Raw genomic sequence first — 26447 nt, 5'->3', positions numbered from 1 at the left:
GGGGGGTGAAGGTCTGAGGTGCCTACAGGAGGAGTTAGGCGAGAGCTGCACAGGTTGAATTCTGGCAAGTCCAGAACCATCAAGCAGATCTATAATTCAGGGCAACATGTGACACAGGAAGATCCTCCGTGAATGTTTTCCTGTTCTTACAAAAAAATTTAGTAGAAGTCAAATTTAAAAGATGCCAAGGACTAGTTTTTCCTGATGTGGGTTCTGAAGTGACTCCACATTATCCTTGATTTCAGTTTGATAAATTTACTTTATAAACCATGAGCATCTGAGATGGATCATTCTAGGTCAGCCAAGACAACACAGTTCTATCCCTGCCTAGCTGCAGGTGCCAGTCTGCCCTCCCAGCATCATAGATTTGGTACAAGTCAGTTACAATTTGGAGGACCAGAGTCCTATCCTGTTCATTTAATCTTGCAGAGAAAATTATCTTCATTAAAAGTCAGAGCCTGACATTTACTTTTCCACACACACAGGATTTCTAAAGCTGTATCCTGGCTACTACCCTCCCTTTACATCTCGGCACCCAAAGTGCTACAGGCTGGCCGTGCAGGCTAGCTTACCTTATTAACACCATTTCCTATGAGTTTTTCTTTCTCAGAGACTGAATTTTCACACAAGTGAGAGCAGAAGTGATCATATTTTGGACAAGCAAATGAGCAGTTCACTATCATTTACTAGCAAGCTTGTTTTAATAATGGTTTTGTATTTGTTTAGTGTGCCTATGATATCACAGGAAAGAAATGTGGGTGTATAGTTGGAATAATACAGGTGTAACTATGTATAGTTGGAATAAAACAAGTATACTTGTAAATAGAGTGTATCTAAGGAAAAGACTCACCAACTCTGAAGCCTTCAGTCAAGATGGATAATGTTGAGACTCACCACCAGATCTTCACAAAGGAGATATCTCCAGAAAGAGATGCTTCTTTAGTGGTGGTCAGCCCTTAAATGGGTTCTAGGAGAGGTGGAGGTAATCTCCACCCCTTCCCCTTACCTTCACCTGTGCTCCCGCAGCTGACTCATGGCTTGCTTCAGATGGTTAATCAGAGGTTCATGGTGTGATCAACAGTTTCCCTTACAGTGGGATTGGAGAAATTGCACCTATGCATGGAATAAATCACAAGTAGTTTGCTGTGCAATACGATTCACAATAAGAAATTTTAAGAAAGACCTCACCAATTTTTCTCCAAGTCTGTGGCAAAAAGGACGAAGTTGGCTCTGTTTGACGTCCTCCTGAGATCTGCCAGGACTGGCTTCTGCTTTTACTGTTTCTACTGGTGGTTTTAGATTACAGAGGTTGTGCCAGGCTGTTTGGTCCTCTGTGCTCCGAGCACTTAAAACGCATAGCAGGAAAACAAAAAGCTCAAAACACTGTCAGTAACATTCTTTTCTATTTCTTTTGTTCAGAAACTAAATGTAGCATTTTCCACTGGATAAAAATGATCGACATTCCAAAGTTGCCACCAATGACATTCTTGAATCCTCAACACTTCTCAATAATTAAGTTCTTCTCACACAGCTTCTTCAGGGATCAAAGCAGTGCTGTTACTGCAGCTCCATGTCCCAAGGAAAGCAGAGCTATACACTTGTGCTACAGACTTGTTAGCTTGCTGCTTTCCCTCTTTTTGAACTTTCCAGCTGTACCACACAATTCCAAATCAACCTGACAGCATAAATACCTGAAAGACAGCAGGCTACCCCAGGCTCTGTGGCAATCTGTAGCCCCACCACACAGGGACATGGGCACTGGAACTGCTGTGAGGTGGAAGAAGATGCAGGAAGGGCAGAACCAGGATGGACCCTAGGGGATATCAGGGACAGCTTTGGCCAGAGCACTTGTAGTCAGTACAGCAGCAGCCTGGACAAAGCACTGCTCCCACAGGGCTTGTCTGAGAGGGTTTATTCAGTGAGGAGGTCAGGCAGTCTTCTTCCATGTATTTCAGTTGGCCTGTGATGCGTTTGTAAATATGAACTGAAGCCATGTGCAGTATTTCAGTGTTTTTTTTAATCTAAATTCTTTTTTGGGAAGAATGAAAGTATTATAATAATGTCATCACTTGGGAATGTACAGAAAGGACTGATGGTTCAAATTAGGCCTCTTATAAGCTCTAGATTTTTATAACTATTTCAGTTCAGTTATGACTTTTTGCCTTAATAAGATGCAGAGCCGTCATTCCCAATGAAGGTAGTTAAATAAATAGCATAACACTGTGCCATGACTCAGTTTATTATTCCAAATTATTATTTGGGCCATACTGATGCAAAACAAGATATGCTTACAGATTGGGTTACAGGTTGGGATGCTAGCTGTGCTTATATATGCCCTTGTTGCTGAGATGTGTCCTAAGTAGAACAAGAAAACTCTTTTGGTACACAGCATTTGTTATACATTTGTACGTAAGCATTTGTAGGGAAAGAAAATGTGGATGCCCATCCCCACATTATATTGCACTACTATAATACTCCCATACTTTATCAAACAGCATTTCTGAAGTGCTGTACCACCTCCAGCTCTGACTGCTGGTCCTCTGTCCCCAGCCCCATGGCAGCGGAGCACAGCCAGTGGTACACTGCCCGTTGTGTGTCATGTCTTGCTCCTGTGCCTCTTCTGTGTAGGTAGCAGCGACTTGCCATCTGTTGGGGACATTAGCATACCCAAGCTGTATCCCTGTGATGTTACTAGACAGTATAAGGAATGTATTACTGTGATGTGGCGACTTCCATTTGCATTTCACACTTTTAGCTTTGCTTCACACATTTCTTCCTCTCAGACATGATAAAGGGAGGAAGTGCTCTATTTCTTGTCAGGGTGGATGGATGGCACCCCTAGAAGAATATGCATTTGAAGCAATATGTTCTGCATCACTGACGTAAGCTAAGATGCTGTTAAGGCCCGGGCAGGTTTGTTTTCCCATTCAGTGCTAGCAAGCAGGGCACTCAGGGACTCGGTGTCCTTGAATTTAAAGAAGATTGAAATGTTGCATTGTTCAGGCTGAAGGGAACACGGATGGGAGCAGAGTGATTCTGGGGCAGACAGTAAACACTTGATTGCAAGTGCAGTGTCAGCTTGGCCTACTCTGAATCTCTCCGTGGTCTCTTTTACTCACTTCATTCATATTCTCTGGCTCTTTCATCAGCCCCAGGTTTGCTCAGCGCCTTCTGCCATATTTTTATTCATGTCTGCAGTGGTGGACGTGAATCTCCATGGAAGAACAATCTATGCCGGAGCACTTATGAATGAGGGATGCCAGGGTACTAGCGTATACAAGGTCATTTCTCTTTGTCTATATTTTCTCTTTTTAAGGTTGAAAACTGTCCTCATGGGATTCATTTGGTAGTCTCTGAAGTCATCATTTTGTACCACTTTTCAGGTCTCCAAATGTCAAGGCGCAGACATGTTTCTGGATTTCTTAAAGTGAAATGCTACTCTAGCAAACCCTGTCCCCTGCCCTGCCCTAGCCGTGTCCATCGCTCCTGCTGCTGGTCTCTTTCTTCTAGGTGCACCCCAGTTCTGAGTGCTCATTTCCAGCCTCATCTGTGGTCTTCCAGGTCCTCGGCTTCTCCCTGTTTATTTACTGCTTTTGTTGGAACAGGTGCCAACACCTGCAGAAAAAGCTGTAGCGGAGCTCAATGTAATTCCTTTAAATATCCAGATTTTTCAAATCTGGCACTGGAGAACAAGAAAGCTGAAAAATCATAGATGAAGGTAAGATGGGAAAAGAAGACTATTGTTTTGGTTTTTTTTCTAACTGATATTTGACAGGCATAACTAATTTTTAATGCACTGGATTGCTTCTTAATTCCTCGCTGAAGCCATGGAAAAGAAATGGAGACAAATTCAGTGCAGTGCATTTTTAATAGAGATATATTTTTAAATATTCACAGTGCTGATCAAATATTTTCTTCCTGCAGAAAGTCTCTGGAACAGTAAAACATAATTACGTGCTTGAAGGGACTTCTGTACATTGAAGGGATGATTAAAATGGCAAACAATGATGACTTGTTTAGCCTTTTGCCCTTTACATACAATTTATTCAATACCTTATAGTCAAACTCCAAGGTATTTGATAGATATATCTTTGAGAAAGATTATCCCTTAAAATGGCACCTTATAAATTTACAAACTAGTATTTGTTACTGTTTGATGCATATAAATGCATGAAATGCAGAGCGTAAAGAGTGTAAAATGAGTGGTACAAACCATGCTTTGATGTCTTCACTCTTTGAAAATAACAGCATCTGCCAAAGCATCTTTAAATTTCAATCAGGTTCTCTAGGATGGGTTTACGGCTAAGCCACCAAGCCCCGTGCAATTCCTGCAAATATTTCCCTGCTAATAACTACTACTATCACCCTTGCCATTTGGCTGCATAATGTGCAGGATCTTGGAAAAGATTAACAATATAGAAACCATCAGCAGCTCTCTGATCTTCATTTCATGTATCTTTCCGGGACTGAAAGCAACACGGTGTTTGTATTTGCCAAAGCTGGAGAAAACATCAAGGCACCTGATAGTGAGTTGCAGGCAGAATGCCTTCAGGCAAAAAACAAATGGGAGGGATCTGATTGGTGGTTCTGCTCTCTGGCCATGCTCACACTCCAGATGTGCATTTCTTATGGCTGCTCGAAGAAGCCTCTGCAACAACCCCACACAGCACTGCAGGTTTGGGGCAGGATGGCTGGAAGCTGCATGGAGGAAAGGGATTTAGGGGTGTTAGTTGACAGGTGGTTAAATGTGAGCCAGAAGTGTGCCCAGGTGGCCAAGGCCAGTGGCACTCTGGCATGCATCAGAAACGGTGCAGTCAGCAGGAGCAGGGTGGGGATCATCCCCTTCTATTTGGCACTGATGAGGTCACAATTCCATTACACTGTTCAGTTTGGGGCTCCTCTCCAGAGAGGGGACCAGGAAAGTCATTGAGGCCTTGGAGTGTGTCCAGAGAAGGGCAGTAAAGCTGGAGCAGAAGTCTTATGAAGAGCATCTGAGGGAACCGGGATTGCTTAGTCTGGAGAAGGATCAAGTGAGACCTGGGCACTCAACAGCTCCCTGAGAGGAGGTTGTGGTGAGAAGTGGGGATTGACCTCTTCTCCCAGGTAATGGCAACAGGACAAGAGGTAATAGCCTTAAGTTGTTTTAAGAGAGACTCAGGTTGGATACTAGGAAAAAATTATTCATAGAAACTGTGGTCAGGCATTGGAATAGGCTGCTCAGAGGAGTGGTGGAGACACCATCCCTGCAGGTCTTTAAGAAATGCGTAGGCAGTGGGGTAGTGTGCCTGGACAGCTTCCTTGTGTCAAGGGCAGCATTTCCCCTGGCCTATGCATTAAGTACATCGGGATGACCCTGGAGGGTGCTAGTAGCAGCATTGCATCTTCCCATCCCTCTGCAGCCAGGCATCAGGGGCAGCTCCCCTCTTGTACCTCTGCCAGGAAATGAACGCAAGTGGGACTGGCTGAGAAATGGTTGTTTTGATGGAATTATTATTATTTTTCTCACCGAAAACAATAGGCTTCTGTTAAATTGATAGTGGGGACAGACCTGAACATTCTGATTAAAAATGTTTTGTTTGGAATCTTTCGTTTTCAGAAGAGGAAGCGATGGTTTCACTTACAAAAGTTTATTTAAAACTTCTCAATTTAATATTGACTGTGGTCATCTTTTTTTTAGGAAATAATATAAGCAACCATGTTTATCTTGCAATTGAAAAGTAATTACAAGCTCAACTGCTGAAAAGGAACAGACACTGGTCTAGACAGAACAGTGTCTTGCAGTGAGTTCTAAAAGGCAGCCATGCTCACTGCTTCTGCAAGTGATCTGTAAAACAGGAAACTTTCAGCAGTTACACTACCTGGTGATACCAACAGATGATGCAGTGAATAGAACATCATCACCTGGCAGGACACCGTAACACAAACTAATTGACAAGCTAAGATTCAAAGTGAAGATCTGAAAATAGCTCAGATCCTAAATCCTAGTGCCAGATTTTTATTTATTTTTTTTCTTTTTTTTTTAAACCAGCACAAGCTTCCTCCTGTAAAAATGTTCTGCAGTCCTTTATTGCACCAGACTGGCGGTGTGGTAGCATGGTCCAGATCAGCTGAGCTCAAAATGAGTGTGAGCATTTGATGGCATATTGGAAAGCACAGCACAGGAGAGAAAGCGAAAAGCAGAATGCAGAGCAGTAGCCCTGCTTCTGTGGTGGGAGGAAGGAAGTGGTTTCTCATCCAGCCACACGGGCTGGGACAGCAGCTGGCTCTCTCTGCTTGGGACTGCATGAGGTACCTCCATCCTGGAGGGCTGTCAGCTCTCAACTCTGCACTGTGTGTGCGTGGCCTAGAGGAGGAGAGCTGTGTGTTAGGTGTGTTATTAAGATGGTAACAGAGAAAAGATTTGCATTGTTCCTTTAGCAAAGCTCTGCTGGAGCAGAGTTAAACTGTATTACTAAAGGCATCCAGAAGCCAGTGAGGCTGTTGCTGGCCAGTCTCTGTGAGGCGATATCAGGGTGTGAGAGTTACAGCCAAGGTGATGTGATATGGGTCTGGCAATGCTGTAGACTGCAGCGTGCTGCTGTGAGCAGAGAGAGCTTCTGCCTGCCTTCTTCTTACAGAATGAGGTGTTAGGTTGGGTGGGAATGGGCTGTCCCTACCCCATTAAAGCCCTTGTAGGTATCTTTAAGGGACTGCTGTTGGGGAGAACATGAGCTAACAGCCGGCATTGCTTTATGAGCAGTACACATGGTAAACAAGATTATCTATAATGAGATTAGCCTTGGCCAGGCTAAACTATGGCTGAATTCATCTTGCTCTGAGGCAACTCTAAAGCAATTGCAGCAACAAGTGCATGTGAACATATACAGGAAAAAAATTGAAAAGAGGCAACCAGCTGGCAGAGGGAAGCCCTTCACTTTGAAGGATAACCCTGCGTGCCCACATTAGGTCCCCATTGGGATGGATGCAGCTCCTCTGGAGGTGCTGCTCACAGGGAGCAGTACCAAGAGGCGAGGCCCAGCCTGTGGTCTTGGAACAGCTGTGGCCTCCCTACAGGTCCATGGCATGCAGAGCAGCAGGTCTCTGTCGGTGTGACTGACATCCCATGTGCTTACACCAGCCATTAGATATCTATGGCCTTATGGTGGTGCAAATTAAATTCAAATCTGTTCCTGTTGTGCTGTTGCAATGAAGAACCGATCTGGTGATATTTTCAAGCCAGCGTGGTTTGAGCCATCCAATCTGTCCCAGTAGTCCCCACTGTGAGCGTGGCTCCCTTGGCCTCAAGACCCTGCTACCGTTGAACATGCAGCAAAGGGAGAATTGCTGGCATTTTAACAAACACTGTCTGCATTCTTGCTGCTGCTGCTGCTTGCAGGTTTTGGACTCTTTATTTCCTTGGTCAAATCTCATTATCATCCATCAACTTGCTGATTTTCAGAATCCAAAGCAATCTGATGATTTGTTTCCAATCAGATATTAAATGGATATTCTACTTTCAGTAATTAGTCTTTTAATGCATATAAATTCTCTTTTTAACAGAAGAAAAATATGACCTAAAAGTCTTCAAAGCCAGCGTACTCTTTTTTTTTTTTTCCCTGCTTCTTTTCACTAATCACTGTGTCTGCTGTGCCAGACTAAAATTATGCTGCTTAAACTTGGTACAGCACTGGCTCAACAGCAAAAAAGGGAAAATAAGACAGAGGAAAGGAGTGGAAAGCAAAAACCTTGCAGTACAGCAGGAATGCTTTTCTATTCCATTTCATATTATGCAGTGCACAGAAGCATCCAATTTGATAAATTGACTCAGAACAAACTGCTAGTGAGAGAGCAGGAATAAAAGCAGACACCGACCTGCTAATAGACTCAAATTAAGTGAACTTCTTGCTAGACCCACCACCGCCCCAGAACAGTGCAGAGCTGGGAGTCTGGCACGCTGTCAGGCAGTGTGTGTACAGGGCTGAGGCTTGGCCTGGCCGTGGGTGGGTTGCAGTGCCCTGCATGGCTGGTTACATGAGTGCCAAAAAGACATGAAGAGGTAGGCTGGTTGTGTGCATTGGGTTGGCTTGGTGCAAACTGAGAGTGTGTGTGTGAAGAGGAGGTATTTGCATTGGTATTTGTGATATTTCTCTTTCTCAGAAGCCATATTAGTAATCTCCTACTTCAGCTCTTCACTTGTTGATTAGTCCCCATTCTCCAAATGCTACCATGTCACAGAGGGAATATCAGCCCAGAAATAATTAGTATGGCTGTTTGGCACTCACTCTGCAAATTGCATCTAGCAGTTGCATACAAAATTGTCTGCAGAAATCATCTGGCTCTTATCAAGAGTTTGTTTAACAATGGAGCTTGTTTGTTACTGTTGCTGTTCTGCTGAGGTCTGTGGTTAAGGTCTGTTGCTCTGTTGCTGATGGAAACGTCTTCCAGCAAGAGGTAGAGATGTTAAAACTTTTCTACAACTGTTTGTTGGAATGAGGTGTCCTGACTTACTATCTGTTCAAAATACAAGTGTTCTCTGACAGTTACTCTCCATGGAGCTCTGCCAAATTCTGTATTTTATGCACATGATTGATTATTGGAGCTCTTCCTTGTGTGAATAATTAACCATTAATTGGTGCAGAGACAACAGTGAGATTTTACACTTCTCAGGTGGCTGCCAAACCTAAGATGAACTACAATGCATCTCGGTGCAGAGCAGCAGAGGTACCAGGAAAGGCTGGAAGTCACTTCTGGAACAGAGGGCAGCTTTCATTGCAGATAGATATGATGCCCTGAGCTTGAATTTGAAGCCTCTCCACTCATAACAAACATTATGATGACAGAAGGGCAGATTAGATTTCCTTCTGCCAACAGCCCCATCTTGGACCAAAGCAGTGCCTTCAGCAAATGTGGGTTTTGCCCCACACTGCAGGTGCTTTCCTATGGAGAGCTGCAGCTGACCCTGGCCCAGCCCAGCTCCCAGCCACCTCACTCAGTATCCTGCAGCCAGCCTCTCCATGGCAGCAGGAGCCTCTGCAGCACATCTGCTGATTTAAAGAGGGGAATAATAGACACCAGGCTTGTGGCCATGGTAAATCCAACATCCTTGTAACATGGATGGTACTAAGGTATGAGCTGTCATGGGTTGAGGTGTTGGTCTAATTGTAATACTTTTCTTCTGGCAGCCTTTAGCTCCATTCAGACGAGTTGTTCCTATAATAATGACTGCCAAATGAAGCCATCTGTAAACACTAAAACTTGCAAGCTCCTACTAAGTTCATAGCAGTCATGTTTGTGAGAGAAGTTCTGCATCTTTCCAGCTGACTGCCAGTAGAAATGCCTTGATGACTGCCATGTGCCCTCTCCCCTTGCTCCAGAGCAGCCTCTCTTATGCTGTCCCGGTGCGTCTCCCATTGGCCACTGGGCTCCTTGGCACATGCACACTTGGTGGCCTTGGCACGGTGCACTACACTTGTGCCGGAGCCTTTCTGCAAACATGTTTTGGCAAATACTATAAAGGAGCCATTTGACAACACACTCATTTGAACCCGAAAGGCTAAAGCAGAAGTGACAGCATAGCACCATCACTCTGCTACTGCCGGCTTATTATGTTTATTCAACATATGTTGTTATTGAATTAAAGTGATATTTTTCAATTAACAAGTGCATCAAGGAATGAAACCCTCCTAGCTCATTCCTTTTTCTCCAGCCATGTGTACAGCTGCTGCAGGGTGCCTGGCCTGTGGAAAAGGGAATGAAGGTGCTGAGGGCAGGGGCATCATGTGTGTCCTGTGGCCCTGTGATGGGGCATGGCAGTAAGCTGTGGCCCTGGCACCTCCAGGCCTGTCTGGACTCTTGTGGAGGCTGCTGGACCCAGGGGTCATCCTTACGCCCTGCTCCGAGACAGCTGCTGGCTTTGGCAATACACGAGGTGATGTTAATTTTGATTTGGAGTGTGCAGTAATGAGCAAGCAGTGTGATTAATGTCTAAAGCTGACAGAATGCACAGGCATCTTCAAAGAAGCAGAGTGTATGAGGTCAGGAAAGGTGTGTGGGGTGAAATGATGTTTCAGAAGCAGAAAGCATGCCTGGCTGACTCATGAGCTGAACTGTGCAATAATCACAGGTAATTATTGCACACCAGCCATCAGAGTATCTGCGTGCATGCCACACCGACCTGCACTACAGTTCTTATTTGGGCTCTGGCATGCTCTGTTTACAGTTCAGAACAGAGATGAAGAGCCATTACTACTCAGAGCCAATATTCAGGTTGTTTCCCCATCCTGCTCCCAGAGGTGACATTGAGATGTCCTGCAATGGTGAGGAGAGAGGAGCCACTGACTTCAGAGCAATGGAGAAAGAAGATGCCTTTATGTTCACCCTCAAATACATCTGTGCTACAGTAATGTGCTTCTGAATCAGCAGCAGGGAGGTTGCTTAGAACTGTGCTATTTTTACTGCAGTGAAAGCAAAAGAAGGCATGCAAGGCAGTGAGCACAGGTAGAACAGGGGTTATGGGTTACTAGGCATGGTGGGCTGCAGCCTGTGGGCAGAGCAGTGGGGCTCAGATTTGCCCTGGGCACCTCAGTGGCAGCAGCCTGGGGGCTTCACTCAACACAGGGGCAGCTTCTGGGGCTGTCTGTGTGCTCTGTCTTAGCGGTGGGGAAGCAGCCTCAGCACCTCTTCTCTTTAGTGCACTGAGGGCCCTTGTGAGGATTGGATTTCACATCACTCCCATCCCTTGGCACAGTCTTGATGGGTCAGTATTGGTGGCAGTGTGCTGATAAGTGAAGACATCACATAGAGGGATTAGATCCCGAAGGGGTTATTTGAAGCTGGAGGATAGCACAGATTTTTTGTGTGCTGTTATTTTCTGTCTAGACACAGGCCTGGCCTAGGAAGAGTAGCAGATCTACAAGCTGGTAGTTTAAGGGCAAGAAAATCATCTCATGTAGTGAGTAAGGGCCCCTCCTCGGGCCCTGTCAGCCACTCTGTTACCCCCATAGCAGGGCTGCACACAACTTCAAAGCAAAGCTGGCTCTCACCAGGCAGCTCAGGGGCTCATCCTTCCATGCTGCTCACACCCACCCCCCTTCAAAGCTAGGTTTTGGGCTGCATATGTTGCAGACAAAGTATTTGGAGCTAGCCTTGGAGCTAGATCCACAGATAGCTCTTTAGCAGTGTTTCAAATGACGTTCTTAGAAACATAGCAATGGGTAATAATTAACGTGTCTAGACCTATATGAAATTTGTACTATATGGAACACACATATATAAACACGTCTATATGGCAGATGAGTACATATAAGGCATTGTTTATACGCCTAACATTTCATGCAGCAAAATACCATTTCAGCTTAAGTAGCATGAAGTCATCCTCGTTCTGCTGTAATACAGACATCTCCCATCTATTTTTAGCTCAGCCTGGCCAATTCAGCAGCGCTGGTATAACAGTAACACTTTCCTTTCTCTTCTTGTGATGTTAATTTTGTTCTGGTATCCAGAGACTTGTTGGCCATGGCTCTGCCTCTTACTTCATCTACACTCATGTGCTCTGGAAAGTTCGGTTAATGTTGTAACCAATGGCCCCACACCGGAGTGTGTGCTGTTGCAGCAGGCAGAAGGGAGCTGCTGCTAAGTCCCAGGTGCTTTGTTGAGCTACCGATGGTAAACAATTTGCTTCTAAGGCCTCAAGTCCGTACTATAGATAACTGGGATAAATCCAGGCACCCAAGTAGAGAAAGAAATCTTTCTGAATTAGTGACTCATCAGTGTGTGCTGCCCTAACCTGGAGGCTACACCTCTCATTCATTACCGAAGGGCAATGCAGACGGCGGGGGAAAGCGGTATTCAAACGTGTTTGTATGACCATAGATGCGATGTCTGTCACAGCACAAATATTAGGATCGCGGGTACCGCTGCAAGCCCTCGGGCTGTTGGGAGAATAGTTAAGCTTGGAAATTCCTGCCTCACCGAGTGCCTCGGCTTCCCGCAGTACTGGCTACGGGCTGTGAGGCAGGAGGTGGCTCGCATCTCGCGTTAGGCTACTTTTGTCTCCAACAATTAGCCGAGCCCAGCAATTAGCGGGGCACCGCGCAGCCCGCAGCCGCTGAGCAGGCGCTCCCCGCTCCTCTTAGCGGGACCTGGAGAAACGCTGCCCTCTGCTGCGGGAAAGAGAGGCGGCCGCCGGCGAACGCCCGCAGCCGCTTCTTCCCCCGGCCTGGGGCTGGCTCTGCTCGTGGGCGGCTGCCGGCGCTCCGACAGCGCTCAGGGGCAGCAGCCATCGGCCCTTCTCGGTGCCTGTTGCTGGGCTGTACAGTGTGCCTTTAGCGGCCTTCGTTCTCACCTGGGTGCTTGGCTTTAAGCCCGCCACCACGGCTTGATTTATAGAGGCTCTGCGCTAGATGGTGAAATAATATCCAGCTTGGAACAGACGCAGCGTATTGTTCAAGTGTTAATCAGCCATACAATAGGCCTCAGGAGAGAGGCAAGCAAGTTTTTAACCTTCATTTTACAGATGCAGATGGAGGTTAAGAGGGGACAAGGACTACCAGGTTCCCCATAGCGGTGGTGCTGATGGTGGGCACTGTGGCTTTGGGCAGTGCTGCTCCTCAGTCCCAGGGGTCCAGAGCCAGTGCCAGGGAATGGGGAAAGGAAAGTGGCTGTGCAGCCCTGTTCTTTGGGTGCCTTGGCTTTAAACACTGCTATTTCTTCTCTTGCCTGGACAAGAGGAGTTCCAATGGGCTGAAGGTGAGAGTCCCACCCCAAACCACTCTGCCTTATTTGTTGAACAATGGAAGCACCTACCTGTCATTTTATGAAGTGCCACGTTGTAGTGAAGGATAGTAGAGAACTGCTAGGGTTGAAAAAAACCCACAGGCATGTCCTCATGCCGCTGCTAGCCTCTGTGTGCAGAAAGACCTCTACTGTTTGGCTGTAGTGCCGTTGGAAACCACAAGCTCTTTGTTAACCACTAAAGGAGATATTCTTCTGGGTAAAAACTTGTACCAAATCACAAGTTGCCCAAAAGTAGACTATTGATTCAAAAGCTTATCATTAACATGGCATTCACTCATTCCAGTGTCTCAGCATCACAGTGAGCACTGGTAAAATAATTAAATTAGTGCTATGCTAGTGGGCAGCTGGGAGAGTGCTCTCAGTGCACAGAGAAACAAAGGCAGGAGGAGGATGTGGCCCCAGTGCTGCCTGCAGCGTGCACAGAGCCTTTGTGCTCAGGTGCTGTGTGCGGGGCGGGCTGTGGGCCTTTCCCTTGCCAGCTGCACAGTGTTCTGCTCCTGGGGCTCGGGGCACATCTCACACAATGAGCTGCCTAGGAGGAAGCACTTACTATGTAATTCAGGTAGGGAAAGCAGCACATGTGAGTGGCATAGAACCTACCAGCCCTTGTAGATTATATGATTTATACATTCACTCAAACAGCAATGAATGAATAGTCTTATAGGAGGCAATATACTATTGTGCAGTTACTTCTAAGCCTTGTCTTTTTAATGAAAGGGATTATACATTCAAAGTTAATTAACTCATTTCTCAAAATCATTTACACATCTGCTCTGTTTCCAGTAAAACTCCGGTTTCGCATTACTAACTTCAGAATTCTATGAGGAAAAAAAACAACCAGCCCAACCTTCTGCATTAGCTACTCTATTGCATTTGCAATGACTTCAGATGTGGAATTATTAATACTAATGAATTTCACAGACTGCACTTTGGCCTGTGAATTTGCACGGGTCCATGCTATGGCAGGGCAGTCATGTATGTACTTACCTAGAGCCAGTTTCTGCCCGAGTATTGTCACATCACTGGTGACACCAGCAGGCCCAGTACTGGAGCATCACTGTCACCCAGCTGGGAACTTGGCTGCTGACACACGGCCAGCACACGTCACCTGGCCCCTTTACAACTAGCAGGCGGTATGTGCCAACTTAGGGGGTCTTTGATGGCAGACTGTTCCCTATCTGCATTGGTAGTCCTGCTTTTCATTACTTCTGCTGGCCAGAATCTGAGCTGCAAGGGAGTGTGGGATGGGACGTGCCTCAGCACAGCACCACTCACTCTGCAGCAGCTCTGCAGGGGCGAAGCACAGGAAGGAGAGAAGTGGCCCTTCTTGAGAAGAGCAACGTAAACACAGGCTGGCGTTGCCTCTGCCATGCCGCACGCATGGAGCATCTCCCGCTTCCTTGCGCTGATGGTGAGCTTACTGTTTTAATTAAGCTATTATTTCAATAACCATCACAAAGTGTGGGCATGGCTTGGGAAACATTAAAACCAGGGTAAACAAAGAGTGTAGCACTCCATCTGCTCCTCACACTACAGTTCAGCACCGGGAATGTTTGGGCAGCACACACAGCTGAGTACTGTCAGTATTTGCAGTAGGACGCACCACGCCAAGCCCAGCCTGCGAGCTGCGTGTGGGCAGGGGGCCTTCAGTATTTTAAATGATTTGTTCTTTTCTGATGCGAAGAACGCCGCTTCCTCGAGCCGAATGCTGCCTGTGAAGTCTGCTTTGCCACTTAAGGGATGCTAAATGGAAGCTAGCCAATGAAACGGAGGTAAATTTAATTACAAAAATATAACATTCTTCAAAACCAACAGCTCTCTCTCTCTCTCCCCAATGAGGAAAAATTAAAATAAAAGCCCTTTGGAAACGCTGAGGAAATATCAGGGGCTGAGGTGAAAGGGACACAGCTTGACAAGTATGCTGAAAGCTGAATGTGGATTACCCGTGAGTGCAAAAATGAATAAATGTGTTTTATTCCATTATATTAATGAAATGGTTAATTCAGTTGCTATGGCAACAAAGAACAGCCATGCTAAAAAGCTAAAGGGCTATACATAATGCCTGCTACAAGGTCTCTCTAATTCTAAAGCTGATTTTCTTAGCTACAATAGAAGTGATATGTGTTTTCAATATCATCTTAAGCTTTTGCATCAAATCCTGAAGCTAATCCAATAAATAGACTGGTAGCATAAAATAGCATATATGTTTGCACCTCATAAAACTTACAAAAGGGGTTTACCTACACACAATCAAAAGAAAAGATCGATAGAGTGCAGAGTGAGGCTTTTTAAAAGACCGTTCTTCATGCGCTGGTGAAACAGCAAATATGTACAATGGGAAGTTCCTGCAATTACACAGCACGTGACTGTGCAGGAAATCACTGCAGAGCTGGCTGAAACACCAAGACATAATTTTGCTTACCGCTCTGATACATATTTATCCTTATGCAAATTAAGATTATTTATTTCTATTTCACTCGGATTTAAAAATTTTATTTTTTTTTCAAATAATGCAAATAATTCTTAAAGGCTTCAAAAAAGGAATTCCACAGTGCTTGTTTTTGTTCTAACATCAAAGTGATGCAAGGGCTGACCAGGGCCCTGCAGCAGCACAGAGGACAGACTGAATCTCACAAAGCCGAAGCAGAGCAGGAGGGCTCTGGGCAGACCCTGCAGCCCCTGCCTGGGGCAGTTGGCACCATATGGCCCTGCTACTTCCATTGGGATGGGGATGGCCATGCAGCCAAGCATCTCTGCTCTTCTCTTTGCCTCTCTTGTTAGCATCACAGTTGTCAAATGCCATATCACTCACCCTTCCTAAAGTAAATGAGAATGCAGTATGCCCACACGAGTGGCAGAAGACTCTGACTGTCACTGAATGCAGACTTACAGATCTCTGTCGTGCACCTGCACAAAGGAAGGGCTGCCTCTTATCTGCAGGCCATCTCATCTGCATGACCATGGGAGTTTGGTTCCCCACAAACCCTATTTCTCAACAATTACATATGGAGACTTCAGTGACAAGCCCTAAACCTGTCTCCAGTGAGCAGTAGGAAGGCTGTGTCTCTGGACCAGGCAGGCGAGAAGTGTGGCCTTGGGGGAGGCCAGCAGGCACAGCCAATGTGAGCTGCCCATGGCAGCTCCCAGTGTGTGTATTCCCTGTCTGAAATGCAAGCAAAGAACTCCTGAGTGGCTGGCAGCCATACCAAGGAGCAACCTTAACTGTGCTGTAATGTCATGTGCTTGGTGTGAAAAAAAAAAAAAGGCAAAGCAGGGAAGCCCAGCCACAAAAAACTGCAGGCACTTCTATTGAAGAAATGACCGCAGAGTGCACAGCTCCTCAGAAAAGAAAAATGGTACGGCAGAAATGAGTGACCCAGATGGCCCATAAGCAGCCTAATTATCTGACAGGCCCAGCAGCGACACTGGAGCTACCATTCCAGCTGCCTACAGAGTGCCAGGTTGCCAGATGTTGCCAATGAAAACTTATCTAGCACAGTTCATCAAAGAAGTGGAGCATCCTGGTGAGGGGAAACTGTTGCCAATAAAATAAATATTTTATCTAAAAAATATTTTCTACTAGGAAATGTTGAAAAATATAAAAAATTAACAAGGCACCCAACTTCATGTTACAGTAGATAAATTATGAAACATGCACACAGAATATGTTGGCAGAACCTTCTTCGTGACAGGAAATATCTGTGCTTACCATTATATTTCTAACACTGTGTTAAAAAAGGTGGTTTTATGAAGTGTGGGGCTGCTGGTTTGAGTTGGGGTTTGGGTGGTTTGGCTGGAATCTAGCAAGTTCTTTTGCCACCTTGAGATAACAAAGCTGGAGGAACCAACAGTGACAGCAGTATGTATGGAAACATGGGGAGCGGGATGCAGGAACAGTGAGCCACTCTGGGGCTGCTGGCTGCCAAGTCATTTCTTCCATGGATGTCTTGTCCTGCAGTCCTGCATCCTTGAAGAGACAGTGTGGAAGGGCAGCATCTCCAGACAGGTAGCCTGTGTGTTTCCCCAGCCCAGTTTTAGGGACCAAGCAAATGAGTGTCTGTAAACAAGTCCTACTCTAACAATTGGTAAAGCATCAGAACAGTGCTGGGTTGCACTGGAAATATATAGGCTGCCCATCAGGTTTGTGCACAAACACTGTTTTTAATTTTGCTAAGAGATCAAATTAATGTTTCATTTCAAATCATGAAAAATACATAATTTTAAAATCCTGTGTAATTTTTCAAGGGCAGCTATTATTGTTGCCAATGCCGTGCCTTGGAAATACTGTGTATGTTCATCCTAGAGGCCAAAAAGCAAACTGCCTGTATAGCCTGTTAGCCAGGCAAAACATCTCTTTTTCCAATGAACGTGTATGAGTGCACTGGGATTCACACAAGCAGATTTGGCAGACTTTTCAAGTATTTCTTGGACTGCAGAGCATGCACTGAACATGGGGAGCTTTTTCTGCTCAGGAATATGATGTGAATAAGAATGTGGTAGTGTGGGAGAGGAGGATGGGCTGTGGCATTTCAGCCATTATTTAATTTGTCAAATACAGATCATAGTATTTTATTATAGTAATCAACAGAACAACGTGTCTAAATGCTGTGAGGGTCAGGGTTGCAGGATCTGGCTCAGTATGCCTTTAATATGATATAATTCCTTGAACGTGCAGATAAATCATTGAAATATATGAACTTAATTTGGAACCCTTTATGCTTTGAAAATTCATATCCCTTTTTAAATAACTGGCTACAGCATTTGCAAAATGGATCAGATTTTACTGATTTGTTTCCTTGTTCCTGAATGTGCTCATGGGATGGATTCCCCAAGATGGAGGCATAAACCTACAAAACACAGGTCTTTTGTATCTTCCTCCAGCCACTGTTAACACATCACCTGACTGACGGCTTAAGACCTGCAGGAGACCTAAGTGTGGCCATTTCTCTGAGTTCCAGAAACACACAGAATTATTGCTGACTGTCAGAGGTAGAAATTATTCTCATTCCTTTGGGAATGCATTTCCTGAACCTGTTAATAGACTTGGGAGAGGAGGAGTGGGGGAGAGGGTGGATGGAAAGAAAGAAACCTGAAAGATATAACTTGTTAATCCTCCCTTGGTTAAAAAAGAATAAACAAACAAAACAACAACAACAGAAAGGTAAATTATAGTCTTGCTTCTCATCTCAACCCACAGAATATCACTAATCTTCCACAGATGTTATAGCAATTTGGGAACACTGGTTATCCTAGGAATACTGATTATCGTGGGAAAAGCTCTGATTTTGTTGCTATGTTTGTGATGAAAAGAACCTATGTTTAGTCAATGACTTGAATCAGGCATCATAGCACTGCATCAAGAGACCTCGGGAAGGTGGCTGTTTCAGCTGCAGCTGGCACAACACCTCTGAGGGTTGTGATAGGAGGCAAAATAAGAAATAGATGGTAACAGCCTGCAATAGGATAGGCACTGTTCCCTGTGTCTGCTGACTGAACATAAAATACAATACATAAAATACATAAAATACAAATGTACAATCCAGAAAATCTGGATTTGATTTTTTTCCTGCCCTGCTTAAGAGCACAGTATTTGTCAACCAGCTTCTCAGAAAGAAGACTGAGACCACCCAGACCTCATCCCAAACACTCAACAACTCGTTCTTGCCCCGAGTCTCCTATTACTCATGTGAGAGAAGCAGCTATCAGAAGACCAAGAGCTTGAAATGAGTTTCAGGCCAATATTTTCTAATCAGTACAACTATATATTACTACTTAAGTGTGAAAAATCCACAACTGTGAGGAGAAGTAAGAAGACAAAGCTATTAGTGGAGACTTTGGGCTTGAGCCTGCCGAGGGATGTCACAAGGTGAGCCTTAAGCATGGGGAAAAGGGATGCAAAAGGAAGACACGTCAACAGGAGACAAAGAAACACCAAACAGGGGCAAAGAGCACACTGCATTCTGCACTATAGGCAATTAGTGGAATAATGTACACGTAAATTAACTTATTAATGATTCCTGGAGTGCATTGGAGAGATCATGAAGCACCACCTGACGAGTCTCTGGAAGAAAATTCTGCTTAGTAAATAATACAAAAAACACCCAACAACAACCCAACACCAACAAGTTGTTTGCAACATTTATTTGTAATTTGGTGCACAAATCGCAAACCAGGAAATGAAAGTTAGGGAATATTTTTAATCAAAGCTTTTGCCGATTGCAATATAGCGTATAAGAAATTGAATGAATAGATCATTTATTATTATTGTGAAACTAAAGGCTTTATATTCTTAAGTGGAGTAAAGCTGACAGCAATACATTCATATTAGAAAGTTCCTACTGTGAATGAAAAATGGATTAATACTGAGATATTGTTCAGTAAGACAGACAAATCTGTATTTCTTTTTGGTCGTGAAATCACTGTAACCACACATAACCGCTAAGTATGAAGAATTGGCACTGGGGGAAATCATCTTGCCAGTTTGCCCTATACATGCATGTTTGGCAAACGCAGTCTGCAGGGTATGTATTCCAATTGCACCTAATCAGATCTCTGACCTGTATCGTGTACATTCCGGAACATTAATTGGTGTGATTAAAAAGTTATTTAGAGGATGAGCTTGGAAAAAACACATCGTCCCTTCTCCAAACACTAAAATGAAACCTGGGCTTTGCAATAAGCTGGTTTAACTGTTTGTAGATAGATGTTATAAGTGTTCACTGGGGGAAAAAAATAAGGATGATGCTACCCGGGCAACACCAAATCTGAAGAGTTCAGCATGTGTCAGTGCACAGCAAATTTATTCTTATTAAGTGACTGGTGTGAGAAAGAATTAGAAAGGATTATAAAAATACACTACCATATGCTGTAGTAGTTGAAAGTGATTAATCCAGTTCTTAAATCCTATTTTAAATTCCCTTTCATTTCTTCCCATAGAAAAATAGAAGCAGCATCACTTTGTTTGAATGCCGTGTAGTTAATTACATCTTCTAAGAAACTCTTTTAAAACTAAATGTAATGTTTAATTACAAAATGCCTCCTTGAAAACAGTTAGCTTGTACATTGATTTGTAGTTCATTAAAAATGGTTTCTTAATTATATTTACAGCCAGAAATCACATAGAGATTAAACAGCCTACAGAGGACTTTTGAAATTACGGCACGAATCACAAGGAAAAAGTTACAATTCAGACAGTGGACAACTGACAGCTACAACCACCTAATTGCTGCCTTTCTGTAATTTCAGAACCTAATTGTCATAAAAATATTAACTGGAAAAAAAGAGTTTTCACTGCAATGCCTCCCAATATCACTTTTTTTTTTTTTTTTTTTTTTTTTTTTTTTTTTTTTTTTTTTTTTTTCCCATAAGAGTAGATTTTGAGGGTTAATTAGAAGTCAAATCAGTGGCAGTAAGGCAGCACAGGACCGGCACAGCTCAGCACAGGGGGTTCGGGGCCAGGGGCAGCCCTCGCCGGGGCTCATACGGAGTGGTCCTGGCAACCATGCGGATGCAGTCAATGATGGGGCAGACGCTGAGGCACAGGGTGCAGCCCGTGCAGCTGTCAGTGACCGTGGGCAGGTGGGTTTCAGCATCGAACTGGATAGCCTGTGGATGGGAGTGCGTGTTATTGATGCAGGAAAGGTCAGAATCACTCCCATTTCAGTGCCTGCATTTCCTGTAGTGTGGCTCTTGGAGTCATTTTGGTGCACTCTGGTGCTACAGCTATAGCGACTGTTGGGCTGGCAGGGAAGAAGCTCCCTGACTCTTCAATTAGGAATGCCATCTCACCATCCAGGGTGGGCAGCAAGGGATGACTCCAGCCCCTGCATCTCAGGCTTACGGGGATGATTCCCTGTCCAGAGGCAGTGTCACAGCACAGCCCTCTGACAAGGGAACACCAGGAAACACTGTGGCCGCAGAGCAGTGCTGGCAGCAGGCAACTCTGGGCTCTTCTGATTTTTTATTGTCAGCACAGCACAAACAATTTAATAAAAAGTGGGGATAAACACACCATGCTGTGCCTTCTGTGATTATTTTCCTTTGCAAGTCTTCGAAAGGGCTATCTGAGTTTTGGGCATGCAGAGCTTGCTTTCTTTCTCACATTTCCATGCAGTGAATCCTCATTACCAATTAGTGTGATAAGTGAATTCGAATGGGAAAAAACAATTGAAGTCTCAATGAAATAAGCTCCTGGTATAATGGAAATGGCAATTAAAAGCATAAATGAAAGCATCACGGAACCACAAAAGCTTCAGTGTCTGAGAAACAAGCCTAGGAAAGTTTAAAAAAATAATAAACAGTGGAAAATGTAAGAGTTTTAGGAAGACAAGGTCAGGCCTGGAAACCACACTCTCATGTGTCTGCAAGCAAGCAGGGCCTGGCAAATGCCCCCAGGTACTGCCAGCATCTGGGGAGCAAACAAGTGGGTCTGTGGGGAAACTCCAGGGCATGTCTGTGGCATTTGGGGTTTTGCACGGGAGAAAGTGATGAAACCGTTGCAGAAAAAGTAACGGCACAAAGTACGAAACACCCTGAATCTGTGTGTTCTAATTCAGCTTGAGCACAAAGAAGACTTTGGTTTGTATTTAGGACTCCTTCCTTTCTCCCCAGTAACAATGTGCATCATTAAGGAGTTCAAAGAGACAGAGTCCTGGACTGCAGTGCCACCTTCAAGTTGGGGAAAGCTCTTCTGTTGGAGCCCAACAAGATGGTAGCTCTGCTGACAGCGTGGATATCTTGAAACAAAGATCAGCAGATGATATTTTGAGGTACGTGGGGCTTTTGACTTCTTTACAATTAAGAATTTCTTTGCAAATTGGTGCCATTAATTTCTTTGCAATTTCCTTAAATATTTAAGGAGAAAACCTTCTTTTGCTAGCAACCTCATAGGGTTTTACACTTTGCATCCTTTGGTACTAATTTTTTTCCAGTTATAGAGAAGTAATTTGCACTAAGTAAGGACACAGTGCTTTGCTCTCCAAGAACTATAGTCTCTCTTCTGCTGGGAAATGTGACACAAGGCAGTGCAAATCAGTGTCAAGAAGAAATTTAGATAAAGACTACTCTAATCATCTAATCTTGTACAAATGCAGCATTGGATTTCTCATATCAATGGAAAAAACATGTCTATCATTGTTCTGACAATTGTTTTAATTGCTGGAGCTGATTTTAGATGGGAAGACTTCCTTCTTTGGCTGTATGTAGTTAAGAAAGTCTTCAGACAATATTGATTAAACTGAATTAACGAAAACGAAAGGTCTTGGTGTTCTGAGGAGACTCATTTCTCAGTTAAAGTATTTGTCTTTGACAAACCTTTCTTGCAATGCGATGAATGGAAAAAATAATGTAGAAACCATTGTTTAATGCAGAATAGATTCCACAGAGACCCTGCTAAAGAGCCTGTCCCCTTCCTATAGCCCTCCTTAAGATACTGAAAGGCTGCTCTCAGGTCTCCCTGGAATCTTCCTGTCTCCATTTGACCCACTCCTTCATTTTCTTCCTCACAGGAAGAATCCTGTTCCCACCTGTGGTTAGGGAGAGGCCAGGAGAGTGACCCAGAGTGAGCAGAGAGGCACGGCCCCATCTCTGTGTGGCCTCCCCGGAGAAGCTGCACTGAGTGCTGTGGAGCAAACGGCTCCGACAGAGCTCGTATGGCATAGCCTGGGAGCACACTGGGGTGCAAATGCTGTGTTTTAGACATCTGCTTTTGCCACCTGCTCATTAACAGAAGGTGGATTCTTCCTTCCCAGCAGCAGAAAGATAACTCATTGTGCCTTCCTGCTAATTACAGCTGTGCTCTTACCTGGTAGCCGGAATCATTACAGGTCATGTAACATTTGCCACAGTTGATACACATTTCCTCGTCAATCAGAGCCACAACTTGCTCTGTGTTGCAGAGCTCACCATATGTTCCAATATACTGCAGCGCTTTTCCAATTACATCCTAGGGAAAAAAAATTATTGACTCATTTAGAAGATACCTAAGCTGTTTCTATAGCTGCACAGGAGCACTCTCTAGTACTTTAATATAGAAATATTGGCCAGGTATTGTGAGGATGTTTAGGATTTTTCTTATAAATTTCCAATTTGTCAACTCTCACATATTCTGTAAAATACAAAGAAAGCTTCATAAAGGTACATTTTGAATGTAGGCAGCAGCCCTAAAAGTACATCTCTGTATCTAAATACATTGCACAAATATCTTACATATGTTGTACTTTCGAACATACTGTTTTATCTGTCTACGTTTTACCATTGCTGTGTGACATTTCAGGAAAGAAAATGGTGCACAAAGCAGGAGTGACATGCTGCAGACAATCTGACCATCCGTGGTCATTTCTCTTTAGCACAGATTTGAGAACTCATAGCAGACACACACACATTGTGAGTACCTACCACAAGAAGAGCAAGTGCCCTCTGAAAGAAGTTGTTGGGGATGTGCCTGATGAAAATTGTTTGCTCTTTATGTAAAGGGAAAATGCACAGTTCAGTGGCAGTTCAACCATGCCCAGTGAAAGGCAGGGATGGGACAAGTCCCAGGTTCTATAGAGGATAGATATCCCTTAGTTAAATCAGCTTAACTTGCGGAAGTATAGCACAGATGGTGAACATCGCTGCATTTTACAAGATTCCCTCTGAGGTACAGTATTGCTTGCCTGGATATTTTCTGAGTTTGCTAAGTTGGCTTTGACAACAATTCTCATGCTGCAAAACAAGCTAGATTTTAGGTGCAGGGTTCTACATGGTTAAAAAAACTTGAGCTCAATAAATGCACGTTATGTGATGCAACAGCATATTCTACATTTGTTTTAAGAAGGGGCACAACCGTTAGGTATTTCAAAAATCCTACTGAATTTTAGGTGCACAGACCTGGCTTCAAAGTCATGCTGCGGTAATAATCAAAGAAATCATGATTTTCATTAGGGAATTCGATAAAAGTCAATTGAAAAATGCCAGAGATCAAGCCGAAAACAAGATACAGACAAGTCTACCTAGAGTTACAAGCTTCAAAGTATTTACCTTTGGTCTTTCATTTCCAAAAAACATGATAAGGGTTTACTTTCATATTGTTTCTCAATATTCTTTTGAGGAAGTAATATTTACCTTATTCCCACCAGTCAAAAACAACAACAGAAAAACATATCAACCCTTCTCAGTGTCTACTAGCATACTATAGTTAAACTGTATGATTTGCAATCCCATACAGTGCTCACTATAGTTTTCAGTTCTCAAATAGAAAACTGAAGATCTGGATTCCAGTGCCTTACATTTTCATTGCATATGTTGTTCTGGGCAGTCTTACTTTCAAATGAACTAAGCATCACTAATCCTTCCTATGCCACATCAGAGGAATAAGGTAACACAGCTTTATCAGTGTTAATTCTAAAGAAAATCTTTGTTACATGGATTAAATATAGAAATCAGTTCAACTTTTCCTTCCGGATACTACTGAGAGCTTTTGAACACTGTCTCTATTTGCCTGGCCTTCATCGTGTAAGTTTCAGTAGTGCCTTTACACCATGAGATAAATTTCATATCTCACTGAATTCAGCAGTAGGATCTGTGAGGTTGCTGTTAATGTCTGCAGAGGTAGAAAATTCAGCCATATCCTAAACCCACGAAGAAGGATAGGGAAATTACACTTCTTTTTGTTGTTCCAAAAATGTTCAAATGTTTTCTCTGTGCCAAATCCTAACTTGCTTATAAGTGAAATACCTTGGTTGCATTCAGCCAACGCTAAAAGCCTTCCAGTTCTTGTCTGCAACATGTAAAGAACATTAATGCTCTTTCAGTATAAAATGTCTATGGCACACTGCTCAAGGCAGCATGATGAGTGTGGACAGATGACTGCAAGTGAGCAAGTTATCACAGCTTAATGAGTTAGCACTCATCAACGGAGCTGTGCAAGCTGATTATGTGCATGGTCCAAATTCACTGCAAATTTGGAGTAAAATCTATTTGCTTAAACCACTGTAAAAGGTCAATTAACTACTTTGAAAGTGTTTAAGCTAATACTTTTTGCTCTGCTATTGCAAAGGGCTAAGCTTGAACACACAACCCCTTTGTGTACCTCCTCTGATGAACTGTACCTCAATCAAACTTAATTCCTTAGGAACTGCTCGTGCCCCTGTGTTTTCTTTATCTTCCTCAGAAAAGTTAATGGATTTACTGGGAACTGGTCAGCAGTTTTCAGGTCGCTACTGTTCTCAGGTTTCTGCAGTCATCTGTATCTGCTGAAAAATTGTAGCTGTCGAATTCAGCTCCTCTTTGTTTCAACTCTCATGTAGGCTTGTCTGTACCATACCTGTTAGAGGTTTCATTGCGATCTACTGCCCTCAGCAATACTAAGCATCCTATAAGCCTCTCTCCTGTGTATACAGCTCCCAAACATCGCATGGCATGCCACAAATAGATTTGTTGTCTGTAAGTATGGGACTGTGCTTCTGTCTTTTAGAATCTGAAGCAGTGATGTAAAACCTGTGCAACCTACAGAGAAGAAGCTTTCCATTGCCTGCTTACATTTTAAAAGTGTCTACACAGGAAGATTCCTGATAGTGAAACGCTTTTTAATCTAACAAAGGCACGTATTTAAACAGCGTAGGTAATTAACAATTTTCTCAGGGAGTTGCTGGATTCACATTTGTATACTTTAAACATGGTTTGAATGTTACAAAAGCCAAAGCTCTGGCAGGTTGCAGAGAAGGGCTGCTCATATAATCAGGGGGTGTAGGGCCTTGCATACAAGAGGAGACAAAAAGAGCCTAACAAGATGTTTAGCCTAGGAAGATGAAGGCAGAGCAGGAATATGATGTCTCTTTATATATACATCAGGGAAGGAAAAGAGCTATTCAAGATAAGCGACAATGTTGGCACAAGAACGCATGATTATAAGCCAGACATGAATAAATTCAAAGCTGGAAATTAGAAAAGGTTTCTTTTAAGCAGGAAAGGAGTGAGGTGGTTAATGGCCTTCCAGAGAAGCAGCTGGGGGAAAGGATGGAAACAGTCCAAGATTTAGGATACCATTAGGTAAGCTCAGGAAATAGTTACTAAGCAGAACATGATCAAAACAGATTTTTCCAGCTATAAACTCACGAAGGGAATAGCAAAAACAATGCATATGACATGGTGATTTCTGAATTTGTAAGCAAGTCTCACTTCTCAAAGCTCACAAAATACTCTTTTGGGGACCGAGAAACCCAAACAGGGAGGGTGCTGACATTCTGGAGACTCGAAAGTGATTTCAAATGACTGTGTCATATGTTTTACTTCTCATTTATGCTCCTGGATGCTGTGTCTTTTATGCACTTCCTTCTCTCAAGGAGAAAGCACATCTTTATCCATTTGCAAAGTTTGAAGACTTTATTGACTAAAATAACACTGGTACTTAAAAGATGTTCTGCAGGTGCACTCTTTCACAGCATCTCGAGCTATCTCTGAGTTTCTTGCTCCCATCGAATCATAAATGTTTGAAACAAAATAAACAGTGCAGCAAGAAACAATCAGCTTTCACGGTTTAAAAATGCAGTTTCACTCCAATAAGAGACTGTCTAAAATGGTGCTATGGGATTCCACACTTGGTATATCTCAATGGCCTCCAGATCAAATCTGCAGTGTTTACAGTATAATGTTTTTTTTGTGCCAAATGCCAGACCTGCAAACAGAAGCCAGAT

At 43.7% G+C, this 26447-nt stretch overlaps 1 protein-coding gene across 1 annotated transcript in view; it reads right to left on the bottom strand.

The window, feature by feature from the left end:
- Nucleotides 1-18900: 18900 nt before the first annotated feature.
- DPYD (dihydropyrimidine dehydrogenase) overlaps nt 18901-26447 on the bottom strand; it is a 308967-nt gene continuing 301420 nt past the window's right edge. Inside the window, exons 22-23 of the mRNA XM_015870373.3 lie at nt 22577-22717; nt 18901-20379 (exon numbers count right to left, since the gene is read on the bottom strand). Of these exons, the coding sequence (XP_015725859.1) occupies nt 20209-20379; nt 22577-22717 (312 nt within the window). The 3' untranslated portion in view covers nt 18901-20208. The remainder of the gene's footprint in view (nt 20380-22576; nt 22718-26447) is intronic.

This window comes from Coturnix japonica, chromosome 11, assembly GCF_054131305.1.
Source record: "Coturnix japonica strain WE chromosome 11, WE-NBRP24, whole genome shotgun sequence".
NCBI lineage: Eukaryota > Metazoa > Chordata > Aves > Galliformes > Phasianidae > Coturnix > Coturnix japonica.
This window is presented reverse-complemented; position numbering and strand designations above follow the sequence as displayed.